Source organism: Melopsittacus undulatus, chromosome 1, assembly GCF_012275295.1.
Source record: "Melopsittacus undulatus isolate bMelUnd1 chromosome 1, bMelUnd1.mat.Z, whole genome shotgun sequence".
In the NCBI taxonomy this organism is placed as follows: domain Eukaryota; kingdom Metazoa; phylum Chordata; class Aves; order Psittaciformes; family Psittaculidae; genus Melopsittacus; species Melopsittacus undulatus.
This window is the reverse complement of record NC_047527.1, coordinates 112486255-112510820: the sequence shown is the minus strand read 5'-3', so window position 1 is coordinate 112510820 and position 24566 is coordinate 112486255. Positions and strand designations below refer to the sequence as shown.

At 38.0% G+C, this 24566-nt stretch overlaps 1 protein-coding gene across 3 annotated transcripts in view; it reads right to left on the bottom strand.

Annotated features, from left to right (window-relative positions):
- Window positions 1-24566, bottom strand: part of ARHGAP12 (Rho GTPase activating protein 12) — a 75886-nt gene that overhangs the window by 36771 nt on the left and 14549 nt on the right. For all 3 annotated transcript variants that reach the window (XM_034062140.1, XM_034062138.1, XM_034062135.1), the window contains exons 3-4: window positions 4488-4751; window positions 906-1046 (exon numbers count right to left, since the gene is read on the bottom strand). In XM_034062140.1, coding sequence (XP_033918031.1) covers window positions 906-1046; window positions 4488-4751 — 405 coding nt within the window. The remainder of the gene's footprint in view (window positions 1-905; window positions 1047-4487; window positions 4752-24566) is intronic.

The window sequence follows — 24566 nt, the reverse complement described above, 5'->3', positions numbered from 1 at the left end:
TTGGGTGATGCAGACTTCACAAGACTGCCTACCAATAAACTGTGATAGGAAACACTATTTTCTATCAATCCCAGTGCAATTTAAAAAAAAAAAAAACAGTTTGCATGCTTGCTAAAACATAGGAAAGTGACCTACAGATATTCAGCAGTATGTTAAGCAGGATAAGATTCCCAAATGGACATAAAACACAATTCTTTAAAGACTTCAAAACAAACTTGCATACATCAACTGCAGAAGAGGTGGTGCTATAATACAATAAACTACTGTTTCAGTGACCACTTTTTGAAGTTAAAAAAACAAAACTAAACACAACTTTGGTGAACAGTTACAAAAAACTGACTGCTTACAAATATAAACAAGAAGTCATTTATCCTATGCGGAGCAGATTTTAATGCCATACCCAGAATCACACTAAGTTGTCAGCAGTAATTAGATAATTAGAACAGAACATAAATATGCTGATACAGCTGTAGTTCAATTAAGAGGTTTGCCTACATCTGAAAGCAGTACTGAAAATCTTTGGTAAAGGATGAAACTGATAAAGCAGTATTATTTTCATCTCGAAACCATCCTAACAAGAACAACTTTTATAAGACAGTAAGAAAAACATTATATTGATATGAAGCTCATTCCTGAAGTGTAACTAAGAAGATGAGGAAGGGCAGGAATCAAAAAAAATATATATACATAATATGTTCATTTAATGTAATTTAATACCCAGCTGAAAATAAGAAAAATTTCCTAAGTAATAAAGAACATACATTAAAAAAGTCAGTTCAGTTGCTACAGTTTCATGCATATTTTAAAAAACAAGAGGATACTGCTGAGGTATGCACTTCTGGAAAAGAAGTCTGTGAATTAGTGGAAAAGATTTAGAACACATGATGAGAAGAAGGAAAAAGTACCTTTTCATTAGTATAGTCATTGGTATATAAGGTTTGACCATGTTCATCCAACTCTTCTGACCAACCCTTTGGAGGAGAACCATACTGACTATCTGACTGGCTGTAACAAGAACTGTGGTCGTTTTCTTCTGATGAAAGATGCTACAAGTAGTTGGAAACATACAAGGCAATTTTGAGAATGAAAGTGTTTAAAATCTGAAAGATCAAATGTTATTTGACTAGAAAGAGAATAGTAATAAATTCAGGGAGTTCACACTTTTATACCTTACATCAGAGAGCAAGAGATGCATTTTTACAGTACAGAAATATTTGATAATTGCTAGGCAATTCAGAGTATTTTCAGAACAACTGGTTTATACCGATATCATTTTTAATTCTAATATACCGGATTTCAGCTACTCAATTTTAAACTCTGATCTAAATTTTATTCCCACAAATTTACATTACTGAATGAAGAGACTTGGCTTTAGTAATCTGGATTGCCTCAAAAATCTTGGGAGACATGCTACCTTGGTTTTCTGCCAACATCATAACTTTATACCTAATCCCTTTTCTTCCATTCCCAAATAGTATCTGGAAACACAATAATCATTAAGGACAACTTGAAACTCCAACTGCACCTTTGTAGAGCCCAGTATTTTACAGTATTTATACAACAGGTTTTGTATAACAGGTACTGTAGTGATAGGACAAGGGGCAATGGTTTTAAACTTACACAGGGGAAGTTCAGATTAGATTCAAGGAAGTTCTTTACTGTGAGGGTGGTGAAGCACTGGAACAGGTTGTCCAAGGAAGTGGTAAATGCTCCATCCTTGGCAGTGCTCAAGACGAGGTTGGACAAGACCTTCAGCCATGTTGTCTAGTGTAAGGCATCCTTGTCCATGGGAGGGGAATGGAACTAGATGATCTTAAGGTCCTTTCCAACTCAAACCAAACCATTCTATGATTCTCTGAATACCTCCCGAAATATTACAAATTTCTACTTGCTCTCCTCCTTCTAACTCCGATGCATGTCACAACAAGCAATGCAAAAGCAAGGCTTTCTACCAGGCACAGCTAGCTGAGGTTTAAAATTATTTTCTGAAAGTAAAAGTGAATTATAAGGAACAAGTTTGGTGTGTAGAGTAGAAAAGATTTTTGCACAGACATGTCAAACAATTTGTTTTCTTGTACACCTTGTTCATCTCCTTACTGACATTGCAGTATTATTCAAAGCATCCATTCCATGCACCAAAGAGAAAAAAAAACCTAAAACCAACAAAAAAAAATTAAAAAAAAAAAAAATCTCCCTGCATTCATTTCCCGAAACAATATATATGCCACAAACTCCTGAGGAATTCTGTGCATGCTGGCTTTCACACTACTTGGATCCTTGGCTGGTAGAAGGCATTAACATTTCAGATGGAACACATCCTGCTATTCCGAAATCACAGTACTTAGATATTGAAGTATGAGTACAAGTTGGAGTGATCACCTGCAGATAAGGAAGATTTACTGGAAGTCCTTCCATGAAAAGGAGGAAGAATGGTAACAACAGAAAGCCAGGTACACTTACTACAAGGAGAGTAACCACTCAAAAAAGCAATCACCTTATCCATACTAAAAACAGAAGTCTTATCCAGCAAAAGGACAGCCAGTGATAAATTAACAGAGATATCAAAGTAACAGCCACAAACATTTTATCAGTTTACCTGTTGCTGCCACTAGCCTATAGCAAGAAAATATGGCTGTTCAAATCCTTGCAGGTGTCAGGGCTCCTACGAAGGGCATTGCCAAAGGCAATAAAAGGGTCCGTTTTTCCTTTCTCTCCTGTTTCTGGCACTACCATTCCAGAGGTAAACACCTATGGCAGAGCTTTCAGCAATCTACAATCTTTGAGCATTCCACAATTAAATTTTAAAACTAAATACTGTAATAGGCTCCAGAGGAAATCCACATAAACTATTCATATTTTAAAAGGTTGTAAAAGTGAAATATTTAGAAGATTTCTTGATGTTTGCTTTTTCTTTCAATCAGAAAACTGATTAACCGAAGTACTGTTTAAACACAAGAGCACAACTTTAAGCATATTTAAATAGTAATATCCATCTCCCAACTATTCCTTTGCTTTATCTGAACCACTGTAGTTCAGATAAAACACACACCAGTGCCTGGCTCTCCCTAGCAACTGGCTGCACAGAATATATCTGCACCTCAAATATTAGCCAAAATCTGCTTTTAACATCAATAACTTCATGGTACACTTCAATGCTCTTAATCAAGGTCTGCAGCAAAGCTTTGCCCAAAGGTTTTGAAAAGGGTTTGCATAATGAAAAAAAAAAAAAAAACCAACCCATTCATACATCTACAGAACATGTTCGTGGCCTGAACATGATATAGTCAAAAGCTTCTGTGGCTGATTTCCAAAAGCTGGGGTGGATATCCTCCCCCCACCAGCATTTGCTACCTTGGACCTAGACACTTGGCTAGGCAGAGCTTCTAGCACAGTAATTTTAACGATTTTGTCTTCTGTTCTCTAGGGTGTCATTCACAGAACGAAGAAAGGCATTTTCTCAGAGTTAACACAATTTGACAACAAAATATTGCTCCCTTAACTGCCCTTTCTCCCAGTTTGGTCTACAGCTTTCCAACGCAGAAATCACTGACAAGTGAGTAAATTCAAATCTCTTAAGCAAATGATCAAAAAAAAAGCTACAACAAAGTATCCAATTAAACTGGTTTTATATTCATTATTATTTCACCTTTTTAATAATTCATTCAATAGAATTTGAGTTCGAAGTCATATTTAAAAAATGTTTTAAAGGCATTATAGAACATATTATTAATGTATGTATAAATCCAAGTACAAATATAAAATCAATCTATTTTGATAGAAGCTTCAATTATGTCCTTTTTTATGTGGGAGAAAAGTGCAGTCAATCTCTAAGTCTGGTTTTGACTTCAGAACTCTGGAGTTCTCTACATCTATCTTGATCTCTAAATCCATCTTAATTCCCCTCTACAAAAATACTTTCCTCTAAGAAAAATATATCATACTTAAAATTAACTGCCACAGCAATAACCCAGCAGTAGCAAACACCTATATATCCCTTGCCTTTCTTTTACCATTTATTTGACTGATCTTGATAAAAAATAAGTAATTCCCCTTGCCTTTTCCAACATGTCCCCATAAATCCTGCTCTAAGAAGCACTGCCACATTTCCCCTCCTCCCCCTCAAAAATGTGCCAAATACATTGGGAAAGAGAACCCATTCTCTGTCAGAGAAGTTACAAACATTGCCTTATTCTACTGTCATTTATAGTCCTATTAAGTTTCAAAATATATTAGTTCACCTTTAAAAGAAAAGCTGCAGTACCTGTTTACTACTTACTTATTACTCTCGTAAATAGTTCATGTACTCATTCTTGCACACAAAAGCAATTAAAGAGCTAAACTGTTTACAACTTCATACCAAGACACATGACCAAGTAGACAAATGAAGACATTCCTTGACACCCCGAAACTCAGCAATACCAAATTCCACAGCAAAACAGCATTCACGTGCATTACAATCTCACTGCTTGTGGTCTCAGAACAACTACCTCATGATCTGCATGGCTCTGGGCATCCCCTTTATTAATGCTTGCATCTCGGCCCCACCGTGGAGGTTTCCAGGTTCGTTCCTGTGATCCTCTGTTGTAGTAATAACAGCGTCCTGTCGTATCTTTATGGGTTTCCCATTCCCCATTTATTTGGACCGGAGCACTTGTAGGTAGTGGTGGAAGTGCAGACTGAGATATTTTCAGTTCTTGTAAATTAGCATAAACTGGTGAATCAGGCCTCCCTTGACTTGGTGGAGTAGTTGGCTATTGAGAGAAAATATGTATTGTTAAAGAGCAAACAATTTTAGAATGCTCCCTTACAAATCAGAATATATTACAGTAGTAAAACAAACCAACAAACTCCCTTTTTTGCTGTTAGATACAAAAGCACAAAGGACAGCCACGAGATGCTGGGGCATGAAAAACATTAAATTGTTAACTGTAAGGTAGATATCACAAGACATTTATTTATTACCGAAACAATTTTTCAGCATCTCTCAAGATGACAGCTAATTATTATGTCTTACAGTGGACTTAAAATACACTGGAATCATCATAAAAATAATTATATGCTTGCCTTGTTGAAAAACTTCAACTTTACAATGCAAGTATTGCTCAGGAACCATAAACAATGCAATCTTGTTCAAGACAAGACACAGTGTTTCTGAGATGCCACTTCTCAGTCAAAGACAATACGCTTGTAAGGTGGGCTGATGCCAACAACTTCATGAAGTTTAACCATGCCAAGTGCAAGGTCCTACACCTGGGTCAGAGCAATCCCAGGCACAGCTACAGGTTGGGCAGAGAAGAGATTCAGAGCAGCCCTGTGGGGAAAGACTTGAGGGTGTTGGTCAGTAAGAAACTGAGCATGAGCTGGCTTCAGTGTGCCCTTGCAGCCCAGAAAGCCAGCCATATCCTGGGCTGCACCAAAAGGAGGCTAACCAGCAGGTCGAAGGAGGTGATCCTGTCCCTCTGCTCTGCTCTCCTGAGACCTCACTTGGAGTATTGTGTGCAGTTCTGGTGTCCTCAACATAAAAAGGACATGGAACTGTTGGAACAAGTCCAGAGGAGGGCCATGAGGATGATCAGGGGACTGGAGCACCTCCCATATGAAGACAGGCTGAGAAAGCTGGGGGCTGTTCAGCCTGGAGAAGAGAAGGCTGCATGGAGACCTCATAGCAGCCTTCCAGTATCTGAAGGGGGCCTATAGGGATACTGGGGAGGGACTCTTCATTAGGGACTGTAGTGATAGGACAAGGGGTAACGGGTTGAAACTTAAACAAGGGAAGTTTACATTGGATATAAAGAGGAAGTTCTTTACTGTAAGGGTGGTGAGGCACTGGAATGGGTTGCCCAGGGAAGCTGTGAATGCTCCCTCCCTGGCAGTGTTCAAGGCCAGGTTGGATAGAGCCTTGGGTGACATGGTTTAGTGTGAGGTGTTCCTGTCCATGGCAGGGGGGTTGGAACTAGATGATCTTGAGGTCCTTTCCAACCCTAACTATTCTATGATTCTATGGTTCTCCAACCTTTCCCCCTCACTTCTAGTACAGATGTGGAATGTAAAGCATCACACCCAAGCAGACAGTTCAGCTGGAAAGATGAGTGCAGTGTTGGGACTAACCCTAGAAAACACCTGGATGGTTTACCTGTAAGCTTTTTCAAACAGATGCTTGTTTCAAAATATTTTAGGCAATAGCACCGAGTGTTCTGGTTACCACTCCTCTAACAGAAGTGGGCAATCTTATTCACCTAATTTTATCTATATACATGCACTCAAGCAGAACAACAAATAACTGCAACAAAAACAAAACACCAGTGACAAGTTCTCATTAATAAATAGTTTGCTAACACAGAGGCCAGCAGAAAGCATAGTTATAAGTCCAAGGCACTCACTGAAACCATGAGTACTTTCAAATAAGTCACTAAAATGTTTAGTAGAGAAATACACTTTCAGATGTTCAGTTTTTGAAGCATAATACACATATACAAAACACACCATGCAGAATATACGAGATTGTGAAAGTAGCTTGTTATTAAACCAAACTGAATAATTTCCTGGTAATGCACTGCCATCTCTATTTTAGGCCGTATTATTTAGGCACTCTAAAGGAAGGAACTGTGATTTATACCATCCCTTCCCCCTGCTTGGTTTTAATTCAGCAGCTTTGCTGCAGGCAAGTCCTTTTGCCTCTTGTTGCATCTTTCACAGGAAAAAAATAACATATTGCATTACATAAAAGACCTTTTATAATGTACTTTTAAACATTAAAATCAAAAGCTGCTAATCTAGGCCACATCTATTCATAAATTAGACCAGGGTTTGCTCAGGCAAGGCAGCATACCATACCACACAATCAGATATAAACTGATTGCACCAGAGCTAGAACCAAATATGGGCAATATCCCCAACCAAATGGGGAAACAGCTAGAGGGGAACTTAATAAGATTAAAACAGGCACAGACTTGTTTTCTATGCCTTTGAAAGAGAAAAAACAGCTTACTAGATATAGCAAGTACACTATGTTTAAGGCAAACCACAAAGGACAAAAAAAAAATAAAAAGCTTCAGCACTGCCAAAATCATAGAGCCAAAACCAATTAGTATCCTCCTCTACCTAATTTGAAAGAAAAAAATCTGTTACAAAACTTGATGGGCAGTAAAAGACTATTCTACTACCCAAGCCTTCTCCCCCTCACCCCTCCTTGTTTTGTTATGAGGGTAGAATGGCTGCCCTTGAGAGAATTCTACTATGAACAAAACACGACTTCACTGTCTTTGAGGATTAATATCATTTTCCTGGGATGCAAGGAGAGCAATTTGAGGGCTCCCCATTCAGGATCACAGTTTCTGCCTTGGTTGCCTGATCACAGAATCATAAAAAGGTTTGAGTTATAAGGGACCCTAAAGATCATCCAGTTCCAACCCCCTGCCATAGGCAGAGACCTCCCACTAGACCAAGTTGCTCAAAGCCCCATCCAATCTGGCCTTTAACACTGCCAGGGATGGGGCAGCCACAGCTTCTCAGGGCAGTTCTTTCCAGTGTCTCACCACCCTCACAGTAAAGATTTTCTTCTTAATATCGAATCTAAATATACCCCCTTTCAGTTTAAAGCCATTTCCCTTTGTTCCATCAGCCTGCAGTACTACATTTCCCACACAAATCATCCTACCATTAAACCACTGGGCTTGTCATTTGAATCTACAACATACACCTGCACTGGGAATGCACAAAGCCTCAAGTTCTTCCTCTATTTCAAGGAAGTGTCAAAAGCAGCTCCATCAAGAGCCTGGCTGCTGCAGCAGGAAGCTGGTGGTTTGCACAACACTCTTGTTCTCCTAAAGCTGCTCTTCCCCACAAGACAGTAAGAATGCTTTGCTATCTGGCCTACACCCGCCAATTGCTTTTTTAAGACAGACAATGAGATGCCATTATTAAAATCTGTGTATTAATAAAAGTGTTTTCCAAATAGAAAGCCTATGAAAAACAACACTCAAAATAGTTCTTTGAACATTTTCTTAAACCTTAAACACACAGGAATATGGCTCAGAGGTTTCACACCGACTTTTTCAACGCTTTAAGCATTATAACCAGAACAACTTCAGATAAAACTGCAGGACATGTATGTATTAAGCCAATACTGGAAGCCCACAGCCAAGATACTGCCATGTAATTCATACTAATTGAGTTTTAAACAATAATATGTAATCAGGGGTTTTCTTCTGAATGCTTTTTACTTCCAAACTCAATATACTGATTTCCGGTTTAAGGGAAAGCCAGAACTTCCATCCTCAACAGCAAAGAAGACAGCTAACTGTCCTGCCAACCAAGCCTCCAGCTACTCAAGCCCTGTTGCTTGCTCTTCTGACAGGCTTCTCAGGGAGAATTACAGCATGTCCGAAAGGCACCTGTAGGTTACTGCTTTCAGGAAAGCATAAAAAAAATGCAAAGCCATTAATCTACCTACAACACCCAGCTTAGCTCATAAGTACGTCTCTGAGGGATACAACTTTCTTAAATAAACACAGAGCACACAGTAATACTTCCTCATACCTCAAGCCACACAAATAAGTTACATTATTGTGTCTTTAATAATGCTCAGCTCAAAAGCACCCAACCTCATCAAGGCTAATTTTGAAGTATTTCTCATTTACAGATGAGGAAACCAGCTTTTAGAAAGCTCAGAGTTTCCTGAAATTAACTTTGGTGTACTTTTTACATCGGTGTTGGCAGGAAGGTCATCTTCCCCCCAACCTGAGAAAGAGAGCCCTGCAAAGGCAGGTCACACCAGATGTCCCTGTAGAGCTCCCAGGCCGTTTCATTACAAATGCGTGTTCAAGACTTTGTTCTGCAAAAACCTTTAATAGTTTCAAGCCAAAAAAGCATTTGACTACATTCCTTTTATTTACCAAATCCATTACTCATTACCAAGGTATAAATCCAAGTATGTAAAGCATTATCTATATCAAAGTAGCTTCTGACTACTTCCGTGGCTGTTTTCCCGAAACCAGACATACACAGTTAAGGGAAATTTAAACATATGCTAATCACTGAACAGCTAGTATGCACATAAGGACTTCCATCTAGAACTTCATTCCCCGAGTTTTGTTTTTGCACTAACAAGCTCTGAATGCTCATAAACATGGAAATAAATCTACTAAAAGAGACACTGTCTTCTTACTATCAGAATCAGAAGAACACATCCTTCAACGTGCCCATGCATGAGCACACAAAATGCCTTATACTCAAAACATTTCAACATTCATTTGTTATTTGATATGCTTTTCAGACTTTTTCATGTTGCTTTCTCCTGCTAACAGGCAAGGACTCTTACTAAAAAAGCGATGAACTAGAAAGAAATACTTCTATGGTGCTGCAGCTTGAATGAAAATTGTACAGACATTAAGCATTATGACAACTTTATTAATATAAGGACCTCTTTCTGAGCTCAATAATGCTTTGTATTAACACTTTAGAAATCTGTCATATTTAAGTTCAGTCTCACAGAAAAAATTTGCTAGCTCTAAATCCTTGCAAATCGACCAGGAAGAGCTTCCTGCAGGCAGGGCAAAGTTTTCTGGATGAACACACAACATTCTTCAAACAGGGACTGTACACACAGCTTTTTCAGAAGCTAGTTTTTTCACTGGCACAGAAGGAAGCAGATACGTGCCTTTAAATAAAACAGCCTGTTAATCATTCATGAATGAACAGTCAACATTTTCAACAAAGGCCGCAAATACTCTATCAGGCCTCTTAACTCTTGAGCTCAGTGCAATGAAAAGCAAACTTAGTAGACTTCACGAGGCACTTTTCATCACCAAAATGCATATCAACTTCTCAGAGGATACCTTAAATTTCACTGTTACCTTACACAAATGGCTTTTTTCAGACGGCAGTATTTGTTTAAGCATTCGAAACGAAAGCAAACTTTAAAAAGGTTCAGCACATTGAACATTTTGTTCTGGAAGAAACAAAGACAACCGATTTTCTCCCCTATCCACCACCTAAAAATGCTTTTGGTTTATTTTCATGCAATGAGAACATACTGCATTGAGGATGCCAGCAATTAAAAGACAGAAAACAAAGTTTCCTTGAAACTGACAATTACTTGTTTCCTTTTACAGCACTTAAATCCAAGACAAAAAATTCTGTTTAAGGAACTGCAGTGCTAGCCTGCAAAACATGACCTACCACACATCATTATCCCTCCTTTACAAAGAAACTGCTTTAGCTGTTGTGCCTCTGCAGCTTTTCTTAGTGTAATGAATTTGAAATTAAAAGCTTCCATTACAGAGCAGCATTTGGATTGCTGAAACTAGCTGCTAAAAATGGGGAAAGAAGAAAAAACCTCAAAACAAAAAAACAACAACACTAATCTCATCTTAATTCTCTTATGTACAAGAAACAGATTGTCCACATTCATGTGAAGGAACAGTATCACACTTAAGGAAAACGAGGGAATACTAGCTCTTTGCAGCAGCAAGCCTAAGAAAGGCAAACAGGCACATCCCACAGCATCCCAAGACAGGGAATGAAGCATCCCAGTTCCCCCAACAACCAAGCTTCTTGCCAAGGAATTGCCACTGTCCTTTTAGAAGGCCTGGGACTTCAATACCAGCTTTATTCAACAGGAATGATCTAAAAGAAACCTCAAAAAATCTACAGTTTCATTTTCACGAAGTGATAGCTTCAACTGGAAGAATTAGCTCATCCCCTCCTTCCTCTTTCTGCTGCTGGCTTATGTTTTTACAAACATGTTCTGAACCCTACTTTCTAACATATTCAGGCACATTTAAAATATTCTGTAATACCCAAAAATCCATGAGAGGGATTTTTCAGCAAGTCCTCTACTACCTCAGATGTGAAGACAGCAACTAGTTTAAAAAGCCAAACTGAAATGGGAACCCAAACAATTTTTTATGTACTAACCTTTTCCAACCTTAACTGGATAATTCACTAAGCCAAAGAAGTACATAAAAAAATGACAGTGAATATTATATACCTGTTAATATTTGATTATAAAGGTCAGACAAGCCATAAATACTATTTAGCTGCACCAAAGCTCTCACATTCAGTTGTTATACCATTACAAAGTGAGAACTAAAAATAAATGGCATTGCAAAGTAATGCAAAATTAAAAACATCCTGTACAAATCATTCAAATATTGCTTCATAAAGGCTGTTCACCAGTTATTCTAAATACCACATTTAAAAATTAAGCAGTCACATTCAAAATCACTTTTTAAATGCTAGCTAGTAACTTTGTTACATCAAAACCAGTAAAATTAGGCATCTGATCTAGTTTGCTAGTTCTAACTTTAGTCAATTTTGCTTTTTACTTAGACTGAATTACAGGCTGAGCTATTACTTCTATTTCTGGAGACATTTACATATAATTCTTTTTAATATAAATACATCTATTAATACTTTGTTTTATGAAACAAAGAGTCTTAGTATATAGGACATCATGTTCTGCCAGAATGCGCTTGTGTTATTTCAGCTATTTAAGTTCCCTTCTGCTTCAGCTCCCCTCTAACACAGGCAAAATGTAAAACTCCCAGAGTTGCCAAAAATATAAATGTTTATCTGGTGATATTATAAATCCCATCAATTAAAAAAAAAAAAAAGATAAAAATTCTAGATGTGTAGCAGAAAGCCTCAAACTAAATATACTCCCTATTCTTGGCAGCCCAAAGGAAGTGACTTTAATTACTTTCATACTCATCAAGGCAATGATTTACTAAATGACACTGCAAAAAATCCCACAGCATGGAAAGCCAAGAGGTGGCTTCTCTGATCACATTCACAAGCTCTTACATGAACAGAAGTGGAAAGTGGCTGTGGCAGCAGGGCTCTCCGGTAAGCCTTTGCCTGCTACAGAGGGGAGTAGCTGGCTGGGTCTCCGAGGAGCAGAGATCATCCATCGTAAGTGACTGATGAAAGAAAACTGATGGAAAACTTTTTTTTCCCTTTACAGTCTACAGGTTTCCCATTCACACTTTTGCAGTGCTCATGACCATCTCAATGAGCAAGACTATCACATATGAGTTTAAGCAGTTTATAACAAGAAAAGAAAGTATATGATTGATTGAAGGATTGTACCAGTAACGTCAAATATTTTAAAAAGTGGAAATAAGATCTTACAATGGGATCCTTTGTAAAACATGCACAAAGATGACAGTGTTTACCGTACTTGTACTTTGCCACTTGCACAATCTAGCTTCTCCCTTCCATAAAAAAGCTTTTGTCCAAGGATATAGACAAAGCTGCTTTTCCTATAGTAGAAAATCTAAATACCATATGAAACACTTTATTTCATAAATGCTCACACAGCAAGCTTACTTCAATTAGGTAAAAGTGGCCAAATTTAATAATATTGAAAAGTCAGCCAGTAAATGTACTTCACTGCTTTTTAATCCTGTCCACCATGAAAACTACTGATATGCTCAACATACAGAAATTTAGCTGACATCTTGAACAACATGGACATGTCATACATTAGTAGATTTACACATTAATATTTTTTCTCCACCTTCATGGAAGTGGTATGAAGCTGATTCTGTAATAAAGGATGTTTCAACAATACTAGTCAAAACACCAAGTTTATTAGGTATTTTGGTTTCACTGTTGTTAATTCTTGACCTCTGGGGAACCCATAGTACACGTTCAAATGCAGATTTATGAGGAACAAAGATGTTGGGAATAATCTGGGATGTCTCTCAGTGATTATTTTCTATAAAAAAAACTAAGTGCACTAAGAAAACATCAGAAAAACCTAGGCTGCTTTCCCCAGTACAAAACTGTCCTGTAATATGCCAACAACTACTGCTTTCAAGGACAGCATCATAAAAGTATGAGTCTGTTTTGGAAGTGTTACAGCAGAATAAGCAATACAGGAGCCATTAATGAGCCATTCACTATTTTAACCTATAGCTAGACATCTCATTTGCTTCATAAAAGATAAAGTTTTTAAGACAGATTGTTAGCATCTTCTATGCTCTCACCATTACAGTACCATAGCATATCTAAAACACTAGCTCCTATGAAATGTAAGTGGGAGGTAGAATGATGCTACTTGAACTCCTCATAACTTAAGGGTCAGGAAGTTTCTATTAGCATGTGTCACTTCAAACTGAATAGCAATTTTTCCTACATTTTACATTTTCTAAAGTACAGATCCCATCGCATTTAAGCATACTTGGTGGAAGTCCAGTGCTTACACAAAGCAGTGCAAATCTGGGCAACCACTGAAAGTGCAGATGGGAAAGTAAGCATCACTTCTGGTAAGATTCCCAAACTACTCAAAAGTTACTGAATTTGCTCAAAAGCCTAAAAACCCTCAACTTGAGTACCATTTGGTCAAACAGAATGTAATCTAATTACTACCGTGCAAGTTAGCAAAAAATTATACACTCAGTAGAGCAAAAATCATAATATCCTAGTCTTTGAAAGACAAGGAAAAATCCAGAGCCGTTAAGAATTTAAAAGCTATATATGTGCATATTAGTGGCTCACTTTACAAATATTAAGTTGAGGGGGGTAAATAGAGAAAAGAATAATTTGCAAGAGAAAGCTCTAAAACACAGCAGTCATCAACTCTGCATTCTGTCAGACAGGCTATTTAATTCCAAACACTTGACAAGAAAACTCCCACACCATTTACAGCTGTTGTCCTTTTAGTCTGCTGTAAAAGCAGATTTCACTTGTGTGAAACTCTGCTTCGCTAAATGTTGCTTGTGGCAGCAAATACTGCAAGCATTTGTTATGCTAGTATTTCTTTGTTAGGTAACAGAATAATTCCAAAATATCTTCCTGAGCTTATGAACTTCAACACTTAAAAGATTTTAACAACATATACAGCTGCAGAGCTTTACCAGCATTCTAAAAGTATGCACAATACTGAAGTACCATCACACTTACTGGTATACTGGAAATATAATCTGGGAATAAATAAAGGTGACAAACTCTCATGAATAACACAGCTAAGTGGCCTAGAAGGAAACCACAGCATAGTATGAAATCAGATATTAGAATAATTTCTGTTGGCTTGCCTTACCAATTTATTAGTAAGGATACACACTGCTGTGCAACTGTTAGGCTCTATCCTTTCCTGAATACCCACCCAGGCAGCTGCTATGCTCCGCATCTTGTTTTCAGAGCTTTCCCCGTGTTTATTATTACTGCGCTACTCATGTGCCCCAGATCTCTAGTGGGCAGTTCCCTTGATTAGAATGTCCCATTAGGAATAAACAGGCAACCCCTTCAGAAAACAGCCAGTGTAGCTATTGACATAACCTTCCATAAACATTATATTAAAAACGAGAAACAAGTCTCAATACTGCTCAGTTTATAAACAGAAAGCAACATCTGAAAAGTACATTCTAGGGATCCTGACTGGCCACTCAATTCAAAATACATGATTTGAAGAACCATATTTTACATAGTGTCATGCTGGCTCTATACCTCTTCAAACAAAAAAAAAAATCAAATTATATAGCCAAAGTCTAGAAAAATTATGACTAAATCTGTCCAAGTAATTTATTCATACTCTAACACAAAAACAGACCTAAGGTAGGGAAACACAAATGTTGGGATGTTCTTAAGTCTGACTGTTTCCATATTCAAAATATTTTTCAACAGCTATCATTCTTAACACATCAGAATAAAAATCTTTTTTGCTCTTTTTCCTTTTGGAAAAACTGATTTGCTCATCTTAGCAGAAATGAAAGCCAAAAGTAATCTGCCATATTAAATGAGTTAGTTACCTTAATTCCCCATGCACACAAGGAAAGAATTTCCTTTGTGCAGAAAGGCAGAAGCCACACTGACACTTCTGCTTACACGAGAAGTCCAGCAAATGCTTTTGCTAACCCTGTTCATATCACCAAATTAATAAAGCACACAGTTCAAAGGACTTGGCTAACACTCAGATGTTTAGAAAACAAGAACCACCACAGTTTTAAGAGGTAGCTAAGCTGGTCTGCTGGCCACCCACTACTAAGGGGAGCAACCCCATCTCCTCCCCCTGGCCTCTGGTGCTGATGTGACCCTGTAGCAGCTTATGGGAAAAAAAACTAGAATGGCAGTAAATTAACCCCACTGAGACTTAAAAACAGAAAACAAAACAAACAAACAAAACCCCACAAGCAAAAAAAAAAAAAACCCCACCATGTTTAGACCCTTTAGGTGTTTGCAGGTAGCTGTAAGGTCAGTTAGAAATGCCTTCAAAGTGTCTGACTTAGGAGACCGGAAAGGACCTCAAGACCTGCTAGCTCTTAAAGAGGTTTAGCTGCTTCATTAAACCCTGTAGGTGGCTGGGAGGAAGGAATTATCTTCAAACACAGAATCACAGAGTGGTTAGGTAGGAAAATCTAAAACAGACTCAAGAAAATAAGGAACTTTCCTAGCAGGCTGAACTGCAGGTTAGTCAAGAACTTTCAATGGCATTTTTGGTATTCTTGCCTCTGTCCCTGTGCAATGAGAAAGAACCATGTTGGGATTTCTCTCTAGGTTTATTACTCTCACAAGGTTTTATATAGCTGCACATATTTGTAACCCTCATCCTGAAAGGCAGCACATTCACATCTTAAGTTAGAAACAAAGAGAGCAAAATATTAAAAATATGCAGTTGGAAGCTGGTTTATTGTACAAGTATGAATGAACACCTGGAATGTTCAACTGAAGTCCCTTTTCCTAAGAAAAATCAAGAGCCTATATAAACAATTAATATACTACCACAGGGATCCAAGCATTAAGGAACATACCTAAAGTAGAAGAGGCCTCCTGCCATCATCAAAGGAAGAAATAAGGACCCAAAGTAGCTCAGACAAAGAATAACAAAGATTTTTAAGCTGATTAAGGACAGCTCTTCCGGTCACCTCAGAGTACAGAACACAGTAGTAGTATGAATAATAAGAATGAAGAGAGAACTACAAATCTGCTTAGTACCATAAATCCTCTACTTGTAGAGAGAAAGAAAAAAAAAAAAACAAAACAATAAAAAACCCCATTTCTGAAGAAAGCGTTATTGTATTTTGAGAAAAAACTATTTTACACAATACTTTATACATGCAGCACAAAATAAAGTCTTTTTCTCACAGTCACCCAAGCCCTTCCAACCTCAGGAAAAACGGTATCATACTGATGATTCATGTGCCTGTAAGACAAAACCTGTTGATAAGCTTTACTTATCTCAGGCAACAGGTAAACCAAGGTACTTAGACATACTATGGTATGAGTTGCTCACTGACCAGTGAGGCATTCACCCAGTCTGGCAATGCTGAAGGTCTTCCACCAGTTTGCGTGGACAAGCATGACCAAATGCCTATCACACTGCCATCTAATAAACTGCCTCACAGAATAGACAGAAGAGAGATACTCTCACCACAGCTGTCATCAAATGAGATGGAATGGAAAGTGTAGTGAAGCAAAGAACTAGTATATAGTCTTAACTATGCTGGACTGCTATGTCTGTCAATTTTCATTTTATTTTTCTTTAGGAAGAACAGTACATTTTTCAGAGTACTTATAGTCACTTCTTGTAAAATTTAAAAAAATTACTAATACTAACTCTTAATAGTAAAAACTAGGTCAGGCATGATGGGAATATCTTAATCAATTTAAGCAAGAAAAGATGTTACGTTTTCCTCTCCTCTGCAAACCTTCAGGGTATATCAATACCCAAAATAAGTCACAGCTCAGAAGAGTTATAAAACATTCAGAAATACACCAGTAATGAAAGGGAAAAACACCACCACCCCATCACTCAGGGAAGAAAAGGCGACTGAGGACAATTTTCTTCAGCACGTACCAAAAATGACATGGATAAAGAAGTTTCCACCAGCCCTAGACATGCTTCTGATTTCAGACATTCTCATAGATATGCGAGATGAGTTCTGCATCAAGGTGCTTCTGAATCAAGAACCTCAAATTTCAGAAAAATATGGACATGCACCCATTCACTCACAGTCATGTAAATCCCATAGTGGCTCCTGTCCTTTCCACTTAACATGGTTAGCCCAAAATTTTAGTAAGATGCAAATCAAACCAGGCAGAAAAAACATACACAGTGCTGTACTTTGTGGGATTAATATCTGCTCTGAAAAACCCATGCAAGTTCAATAATGATAAACCCACTTCTGTGCTTAGAGATAACCACAAAGGCAATGAAATCATCCCTACACCAAGTGGCTTTCCAGCACAGAATTTAAGTCATCTGAAACAATAACCTGAAACGAGCCTGATGACTGGAAAGTCTTCCTTGACTATGAATTATCACTTCACAGCCCTCAGAAATGGAGTGGGCAAGTCAATTCCCAGCTATAACTTGAAGGGGAAAAAAAAAAAAAAAACAACCAAAATGTTACTATTTAGATGGCAAACTCCACACATTTAATGAAGGGCAGTTTTATTGAGACCTATGGCCATTTCCCCTCTTTTGCTTTCACAGCTGCAGCACTGACAGGAAACTTCAAGTCAGATCTCTTGCCTGAGAAGTTGCAAATAAGCAAATGACGAAACAAGCTGCATTTTGTAATACAAAGTAGAGGTCTTGTAAACTAAGTGAACTGGGCATAGGGGCTTTTGTTCAGCACTAAGCTTCTGAGTAACTGTAGTTGAATCTTAGATTCAATATTCATCTGTTTGAAAGCAGTTGGTTGCAACTGCTGCAGTTCAAATACAATCTCAATGTGGCCATTAGGATAGAAAGTTCTGTAGATTGCATGCTACCATAATGGATAGAGAACCACAAAATAGCATCAGTGCATACAGCCTCTCATGTATCTATCATATCTTCAATAAAAGAATTGATGAAGGAACTATAGCAGTGTCACATGGTCTAGAAACTTACTTTTAAGAGTATGCTAGGATATTAGAATGATAATCTGCTCCTCAACAACAGACTAAGCCTATCTCCAGAAGCTTGGCACAGCCACCCACCCTCAAGACCCAAAACTAAATCTGAGCATCTTCCCTCCTCCAACAATTTTCCTTAAATGTAACAGCTCCAGATGTCACACAAAAAAAATATTGTACTACGTTTGCTGGTATGTGTTACAAAAGAGATGTCAGAACAGGTTCCAATTGTCCCTTATGCCCTACATGAACTACTGAGCAATTCAAGTAAAATAAATAAATAAAACCAAATCAAACCTTAATATTCAACTGAAGACAAAGGATTCAACTATATGACAAAGGAAAAGAAATCAATTTAAAACGCATTGAAAGTATCTTCCCTTTCAGGCTTGTATGATTACTGTTTGATAGAAGGCCATATGGATCTGTGGTCAAGCACCGTGGGTATCAAGATGTTAAAGGCCCACTCCATAGAAAAACTACCTGATTTTAAATATGAAATGAGGTATTTAGAGAATTAGCATCTCATCAGCTTTTCAGTAGCCAAATCCAAATACATGTTTTATTTTCTGACTCTTCTGATCTAGTTAATAGGAAGCAGCTCCACGTCAATACTTCTAACCGTACAGTGGAAGGAAAACTGAAACGAACAAAAGCCGAACAGTACAGCATAGCAGCCAAGCTCCCCATAACACAGTTCAGGATATTATTATTTTTAAACACTCATTTTAGGGAGGTTATACTGAGGTGAAAACATTTATAGATTGGATTGATCATTATAGATTGGACTGACAGTTAACATGGTACACAGGCACATTTTTCCTCTGTTTCACTATACTTTTTTCTACTAGTTTTGGTATATATCAGACTATGAAGTCACCACAATTACCCCTGACTGCTGCAGCCAAGTCTTTTGATAACTAATGAAAAAAAGGAAATCAACTTTTTCTGCTACTGAACATTTCACATCCTAAGTTGAAAATTCTCAATTAAAGGCTTGGAAAGATTTGCTCAACGTAAAATGCCATGTTTGCTGTAAAAGCAAACTGTGTAAGTAACAGTTTGTGTATGTGGGCGCTATCTTATTCCAGCTTTCGGCAAGGATTTCATTCCTTCAGACAAGGATCAACATCAAATTGTAATTACATGTGTAACTGAAATCCCCCTGTTTGTTTGCAGGTCCTTCTCAAACACAGCTTTCCTAGGATGAAAGACCTCTTATATGAGAAGTTAAAACAAAATGGTACAGCTTGCCACAAATAAGGGGGGAGATCAAGTACTTTGGTATTTCAGGTACAGCCTCCATCTCCAAAAGCCTGCTGTCACAGTTCCAGACAGGGCCTGCTAAAGATGCACTTAACATAAAGATGGCATCTGGTCCTCCCACATATGGTACCACATTCAAATTAGAGCCATTCTTACTACGAGCAGCGTTGCTGGATTAAGACTGTAAAAAACATTCTCGAAGTCAGGCTCCAGGAGTGAGATAAGACTCTTAGATGTAAGAGAAAAACAAGAGAACGTGGCTGGAAATGACCTGTACCCTGCAATAAACACAGGAAGCTGCACTCTTCTCTACATGAGTGCCCTCACAGATTGCCCATGCTGTCTGCCTAGTACCAAGGTGGGAAGTGGGGAAACACAGCGACCCTTCCCATTTCTCCCATGATTGTAAGACATTCACAGATTATTAAAAGTAGTAAAATAAATTTACATACTTGAATAAGCTTTCTGCTATGCAACACCATTTTTCACTGCTGACAACCAAAAATTAAAATTGCCATAGTCCCTAGATATCAGACATCCATCCCGATTTATCAGTGAAATGAAGAAGTTATTAAACTGCACTAAAAAAAAAAAATAAATTAATCCTGTCTCTAAAGCAAACAGCGAAGAGGAAAAAGAAAACGACAGACTCAGATATCTGCCACTAGCTCTCTCTGGAACTTGCGGCTGACGGTCTGAATGAGAGAGGCCACATTAACCCCTGTGCACTGTGTACCTCAGATTACAAAACACATTCTAAAATACTGGGGTTGAGGGGTAATTTAAAAAATAAAAATCACAAAAGTTGTTTGGGTTTTTTCTTTTTTGACTAAAGTTTTACAAAATCATCTGACAGATATAAAACTAGCAAAATTAATAGAGTGCATTAGAATGGGTTAATTATACAGGTACTTTTGTTGCCAGAAATCTATTTTATATAACACATTTGAATTTAGAATTATAATAAAAAGTTTCACATAAGAAAACTTTCATTAGGAAAATACACAGATAAATACCAGCACTTAGTACACAGGAATGCATTTATAGTACTTGTTATAAAGTGTGAGGGAGTTTTGAAATGCTGTCATACTTCATTAAGAGAAACGTTATGCTACTTCAAAATTACTAAAATATTCCAGGCTTTTTTGACTATCCTATGCAGTAAAGCAAACCTATTAGCAGTAGGTTATAGCTGAGCTGGCAAGAACTTGCTAATAGCTTCAGGCTGATTAAGCAACATGCCGTAAGCAGTGCCCTGAGCTCGCAACGGCCCTCCCCCATGCAGCTGAATTCCAGTTCCCTGCTCAGCACTCAGCGGACCAGCTGGAGCCACCACCCTTTAGAGAATACATTCTCATTCAAACTACAAGTATAACAAAGTATTGCAGCACTATCTGACAAGCTACTGGGGAGGAGGAAAATTAAAAAATGCTTTTAAGGACACGTAGGCATTAAAAGTCTCTATTACATAGCAAGGCTCAGCACATAAAGCTGCTCTTGAAAGCTGACAGGAAGCAGCTGGTCAGCTGCAGAAAACAGGTTGAATGGAAGCTGAACTTTCTGGAAGTCTCAAAGAAAAACATATGCTAGGGGAAAAGGTGTGCTATTTTTCTAGTATGGTCATCAGTAAATCATGCACCTTTAGATGTCTGTTGCATTTGTTTGACTATTTAGCTAAAGCAGACTATCACAAACTAGTGACAATTAAAGCACTACTATTTCTGGGGGAAAAAAAAAAGAAAAAGCCACAATAATTTGCCATGAATAAAGCAAGCAGATAAACAAGTGTACAAGAATACTTTGCCATCAATTTCTATACTGTTTTATAGAGACATATCCATTGAGCTTCTATTAAAAGGTGCAAGCATTGTAGGAGCTCCAGGTTCCAGGATTCACATGGTCTGTAAAGTTACACTGCTGGAAGTTGACCAGCCCACTGCCCAGATAGCTTTCTGCAACAGCACTGTCAACAAATAGCTCATTCTGCTTGATGACTGTTAAGACTTTGCTGTTCAGTCGTATCTAGTACAACAGCTGTATTAAAAATACTTACTGAAAAAACTGAAAAATTTGAATACCTGAACAGGCTTTAATAACAATACTCAAAATGCTTTTGTCTTCACAAGAGCAGCAATTGAATGTGTAGGGTGATTAACTACGTCTTCTAAGTAACACTTACTGGAAGTATTAAGAGCTGTGCTTTTTGGATTGCCACTGAAATGAGGGATTAGACGATGGGCAAGCAATCTGGCACTGACAGTACAACACTCATAAAACCTGCAACAAAGCCTCAAGGTACAATGAGCCTCACAGCCATCATTCTCTCAGAAGGAATACAGGATAAGAGTTATGGGAAGATATTAAATTTATAAACTCTGCTAAAACCACATGTGCATACTTTATATTTTAACATACAGAGTCATCTGTATTGAGCAAAACCTGACATTTTAGACCAGCTTTTGCAAAAGGCAGCACAAAGCTTTTGGCCATGCTGGCATATCATAACAAAATGCATCTAGTAGCTGGAAGAAGTTACAAATATCAATTTTTTAAAAAAAAAGGTACTTGTCCTAAAGCATGCCTTTATTGAGATGCTTAGTGCAAAAAATTAATATGAAAAGATCCTGCAGCTTGAAAAGTATTTGAAACAAGAAGCTGTTTGGTATGTTTTGATAGATTGCTTCTGTAGGCTTCTTTCTCCACGTAAGCATCAAGCATCACCAAAGCCATTTTCAGATACATAAACATGATTTCAACTAACAAGTAATCTTTTAAATAGTTAAAATAAAATTATATGTGAAGCTCTTATTTAACTCACCATTAAAATAGATTATCTAAAATTTTGGTATTTTAACAACAAAACTGATATTAACCTGGCAAGGTGGTGAACAGATCAGACTTCCCCATCTTTAAAAACCATGAGTCCCTGTAGTGGATTATCCTTTACTAAATCTGCATTCAGATCCAGCATTTTCTCACGTTTACTGTGTAACACTGCATGTAATTAGTGGGCTCCATAACAGACAGCAAGATTTTGTATGAGGTGCAAGACAAAGTCACCCTACAACAATTTCGAGCAGGGACTGCAATTTCATTTTGAACGAGTCTTTGCTATTTTACAATACTGCATTTCTTTGACATCCTTGCTGTCTTCAGGTATGTTGGAATAGGATATTCACCAGCCTGACTAGAGCAAACAAACCTTGGAGCAAAAAGCAAAGGAGGGAAAAACAAATGTGTGGCATTAAAATGAATATTTGTTTTTTCAATATTTTTTATGTGTTTTGTGCCTGTAAACCACTCTCACTAGGAAAAAAAATTTCTGATTCTGGCACTTATGGAAATTAAGTTCATACCTCCACTGGAAAAGTATTCTAAGATCAAATTCCTGTTATAAGTTGGGCTGTTAATAGGTCGAGAAGCTGTTTATGTATTGTCACCTCCACTATACCTATCTACTCAGCTGTTTAGTTTGTGTGTTAAAGTTTCGAAATAAACCATAAAAATCCCACACATATTAACATTTATATTGGAGGGAGAGAGAGACATCAAGAATTAAGACAAAATGTCACAAATACTTCTAAATTCAGAAAACACTGCCTCTCATGATACATATGCTTCAGCACATCATCAAAACTTTGAAGTTTTGTTAGGGCTGCTTGAACCCCCTCAAACTCATGTATTTTAATGACTTAAGACAAAGAACATCTACTATTACATTATGCATCATCTCTTTTTTCTCCTGGTAATGAAGGATAAAGGAGAAAGCCAATTCTCATGCCAGACAAGATATACACACAGCAGTTTAATTCAACACTTTGGTTTTAAATTCTGGTTTAAAAAGCATAAGATGAACAGTAAACATTAGTAGTTTGCATATTTACACAAGAGTTATTTCAGCATTTGAGCAAAACAGAAATACTGGGAGGAGTGGCTGACACACCAGAAGGCTGTGTTGCCATTCAGCGAGACCTGGACAGGCTGGAGAGTTGGGCAGGGAGAAACTTGATGAAATTCAACAAGAGCAAGTGTAGAGTCTTGCATCTGGGGAAGAACAACCCCATGTACCAGTACAGGCTGGGGGTTGACCTGCTGGAAAGGAGTGAAGGGGAAAGGGCCCTGGGGTCCTGGTGGATAGGAGGATGACCATGAGCCAGCAATGTGCCCTTGTGGCCAAGAAGGCAAATGGCATTCTAGGGTGCATTAGAAAGGGTGTGGTTAGTAGGGCAAGAGAGGTTCTCCTCCCCCTCTACTCTGCCTTGGTGAGGCCGCATCTGGAATATTGCATCCAGTTCTGGGCCCCTCAGTTCAAGAAGGACAGGGAATTGCTTGAAAGAGTCCAGCACAGAGCCACAAAGATGATTAAAGGAGTGGAACACCTCCCTTATGAGGAGAGGCTGAGGGAGCTGGGTCTCTTTAGCTTGGAGGAGACTGAGGGGTGACCTCATCAGTGTTTACAAATATATAAAGGGTGGGTGTCAGGATGATGGAGCTAGGCTTTTTTTCAGTGATATCCAGTGATAGGACAAGGGGCAATGGGTGTAAACTGCAGCATAGGAGGTTCCATGTTAACATCAGGAAGAACTTCTTTACTGTGAGAGTGACAGAGCACTGGAACAGGTTGCCCAGGGGGGTTGGGGAGTCTCCTACATTGGAGATAATCAAGGCCCGCCTGGACAAGTTCCTGTGTGATGTACTCTAGGTTACCCTGCTCTTGCAGGGGGGTTGGACTAGATGATCTTTTGAGGTCCCTTCCAACCCTTGGGATTCTGTGATTCTGTGATATTGCCTTTAGCAGCTCTTAAAGACCACACAAAAAAAACCCTGTAAGTAATTATGCCATGGTCCTTTCCAATTCTCAACTTTTATCTGAGCTACAATAGGCTGCAATCACTCCAGTTTTAACATCGTGATTCCATTTTGCAGAAGTGTACCAAATACTAGGATTAATGTTTTTAGAAATAGACCCAACCCCCCATTACTAATTTAAAAATGATCTTAAAAAAATAAATTCTTAAATTATTTTTTTAATACTAAGAGTATACAATTGTACTGTTAATGACAACCTTAAAACCCCAGAAATACTCAGCAATAGGCTACATATACTGCTTACAGCAGAACTCAGCAAAGCAATAAAATTCTCATGGGAATCTTGAACAGGTTGCATCTTCCCCCTCCCTCCTCCCCTCCCCCAACTAAAAATAGATATATTTGTCCTCTGACTGTATTTCTAGCCTGTTTCTCTCTACTTGGAGACAGTTTGCTGGCACTCAGTTACAGGGCAGAAAGCACGAAACACTCAGCCATGCATTTCTACACCCTTTCTTCGCATTTACTTTCCTTACACTAGCAAGAATTGCTTTCAGTTTTAAGAACAATTATTTCTGCAATTCAGTATCCAGAGTTAATAGGTCTACTTCTGTCACTTAATGTGCTTTAACATTAAAACAGATGTT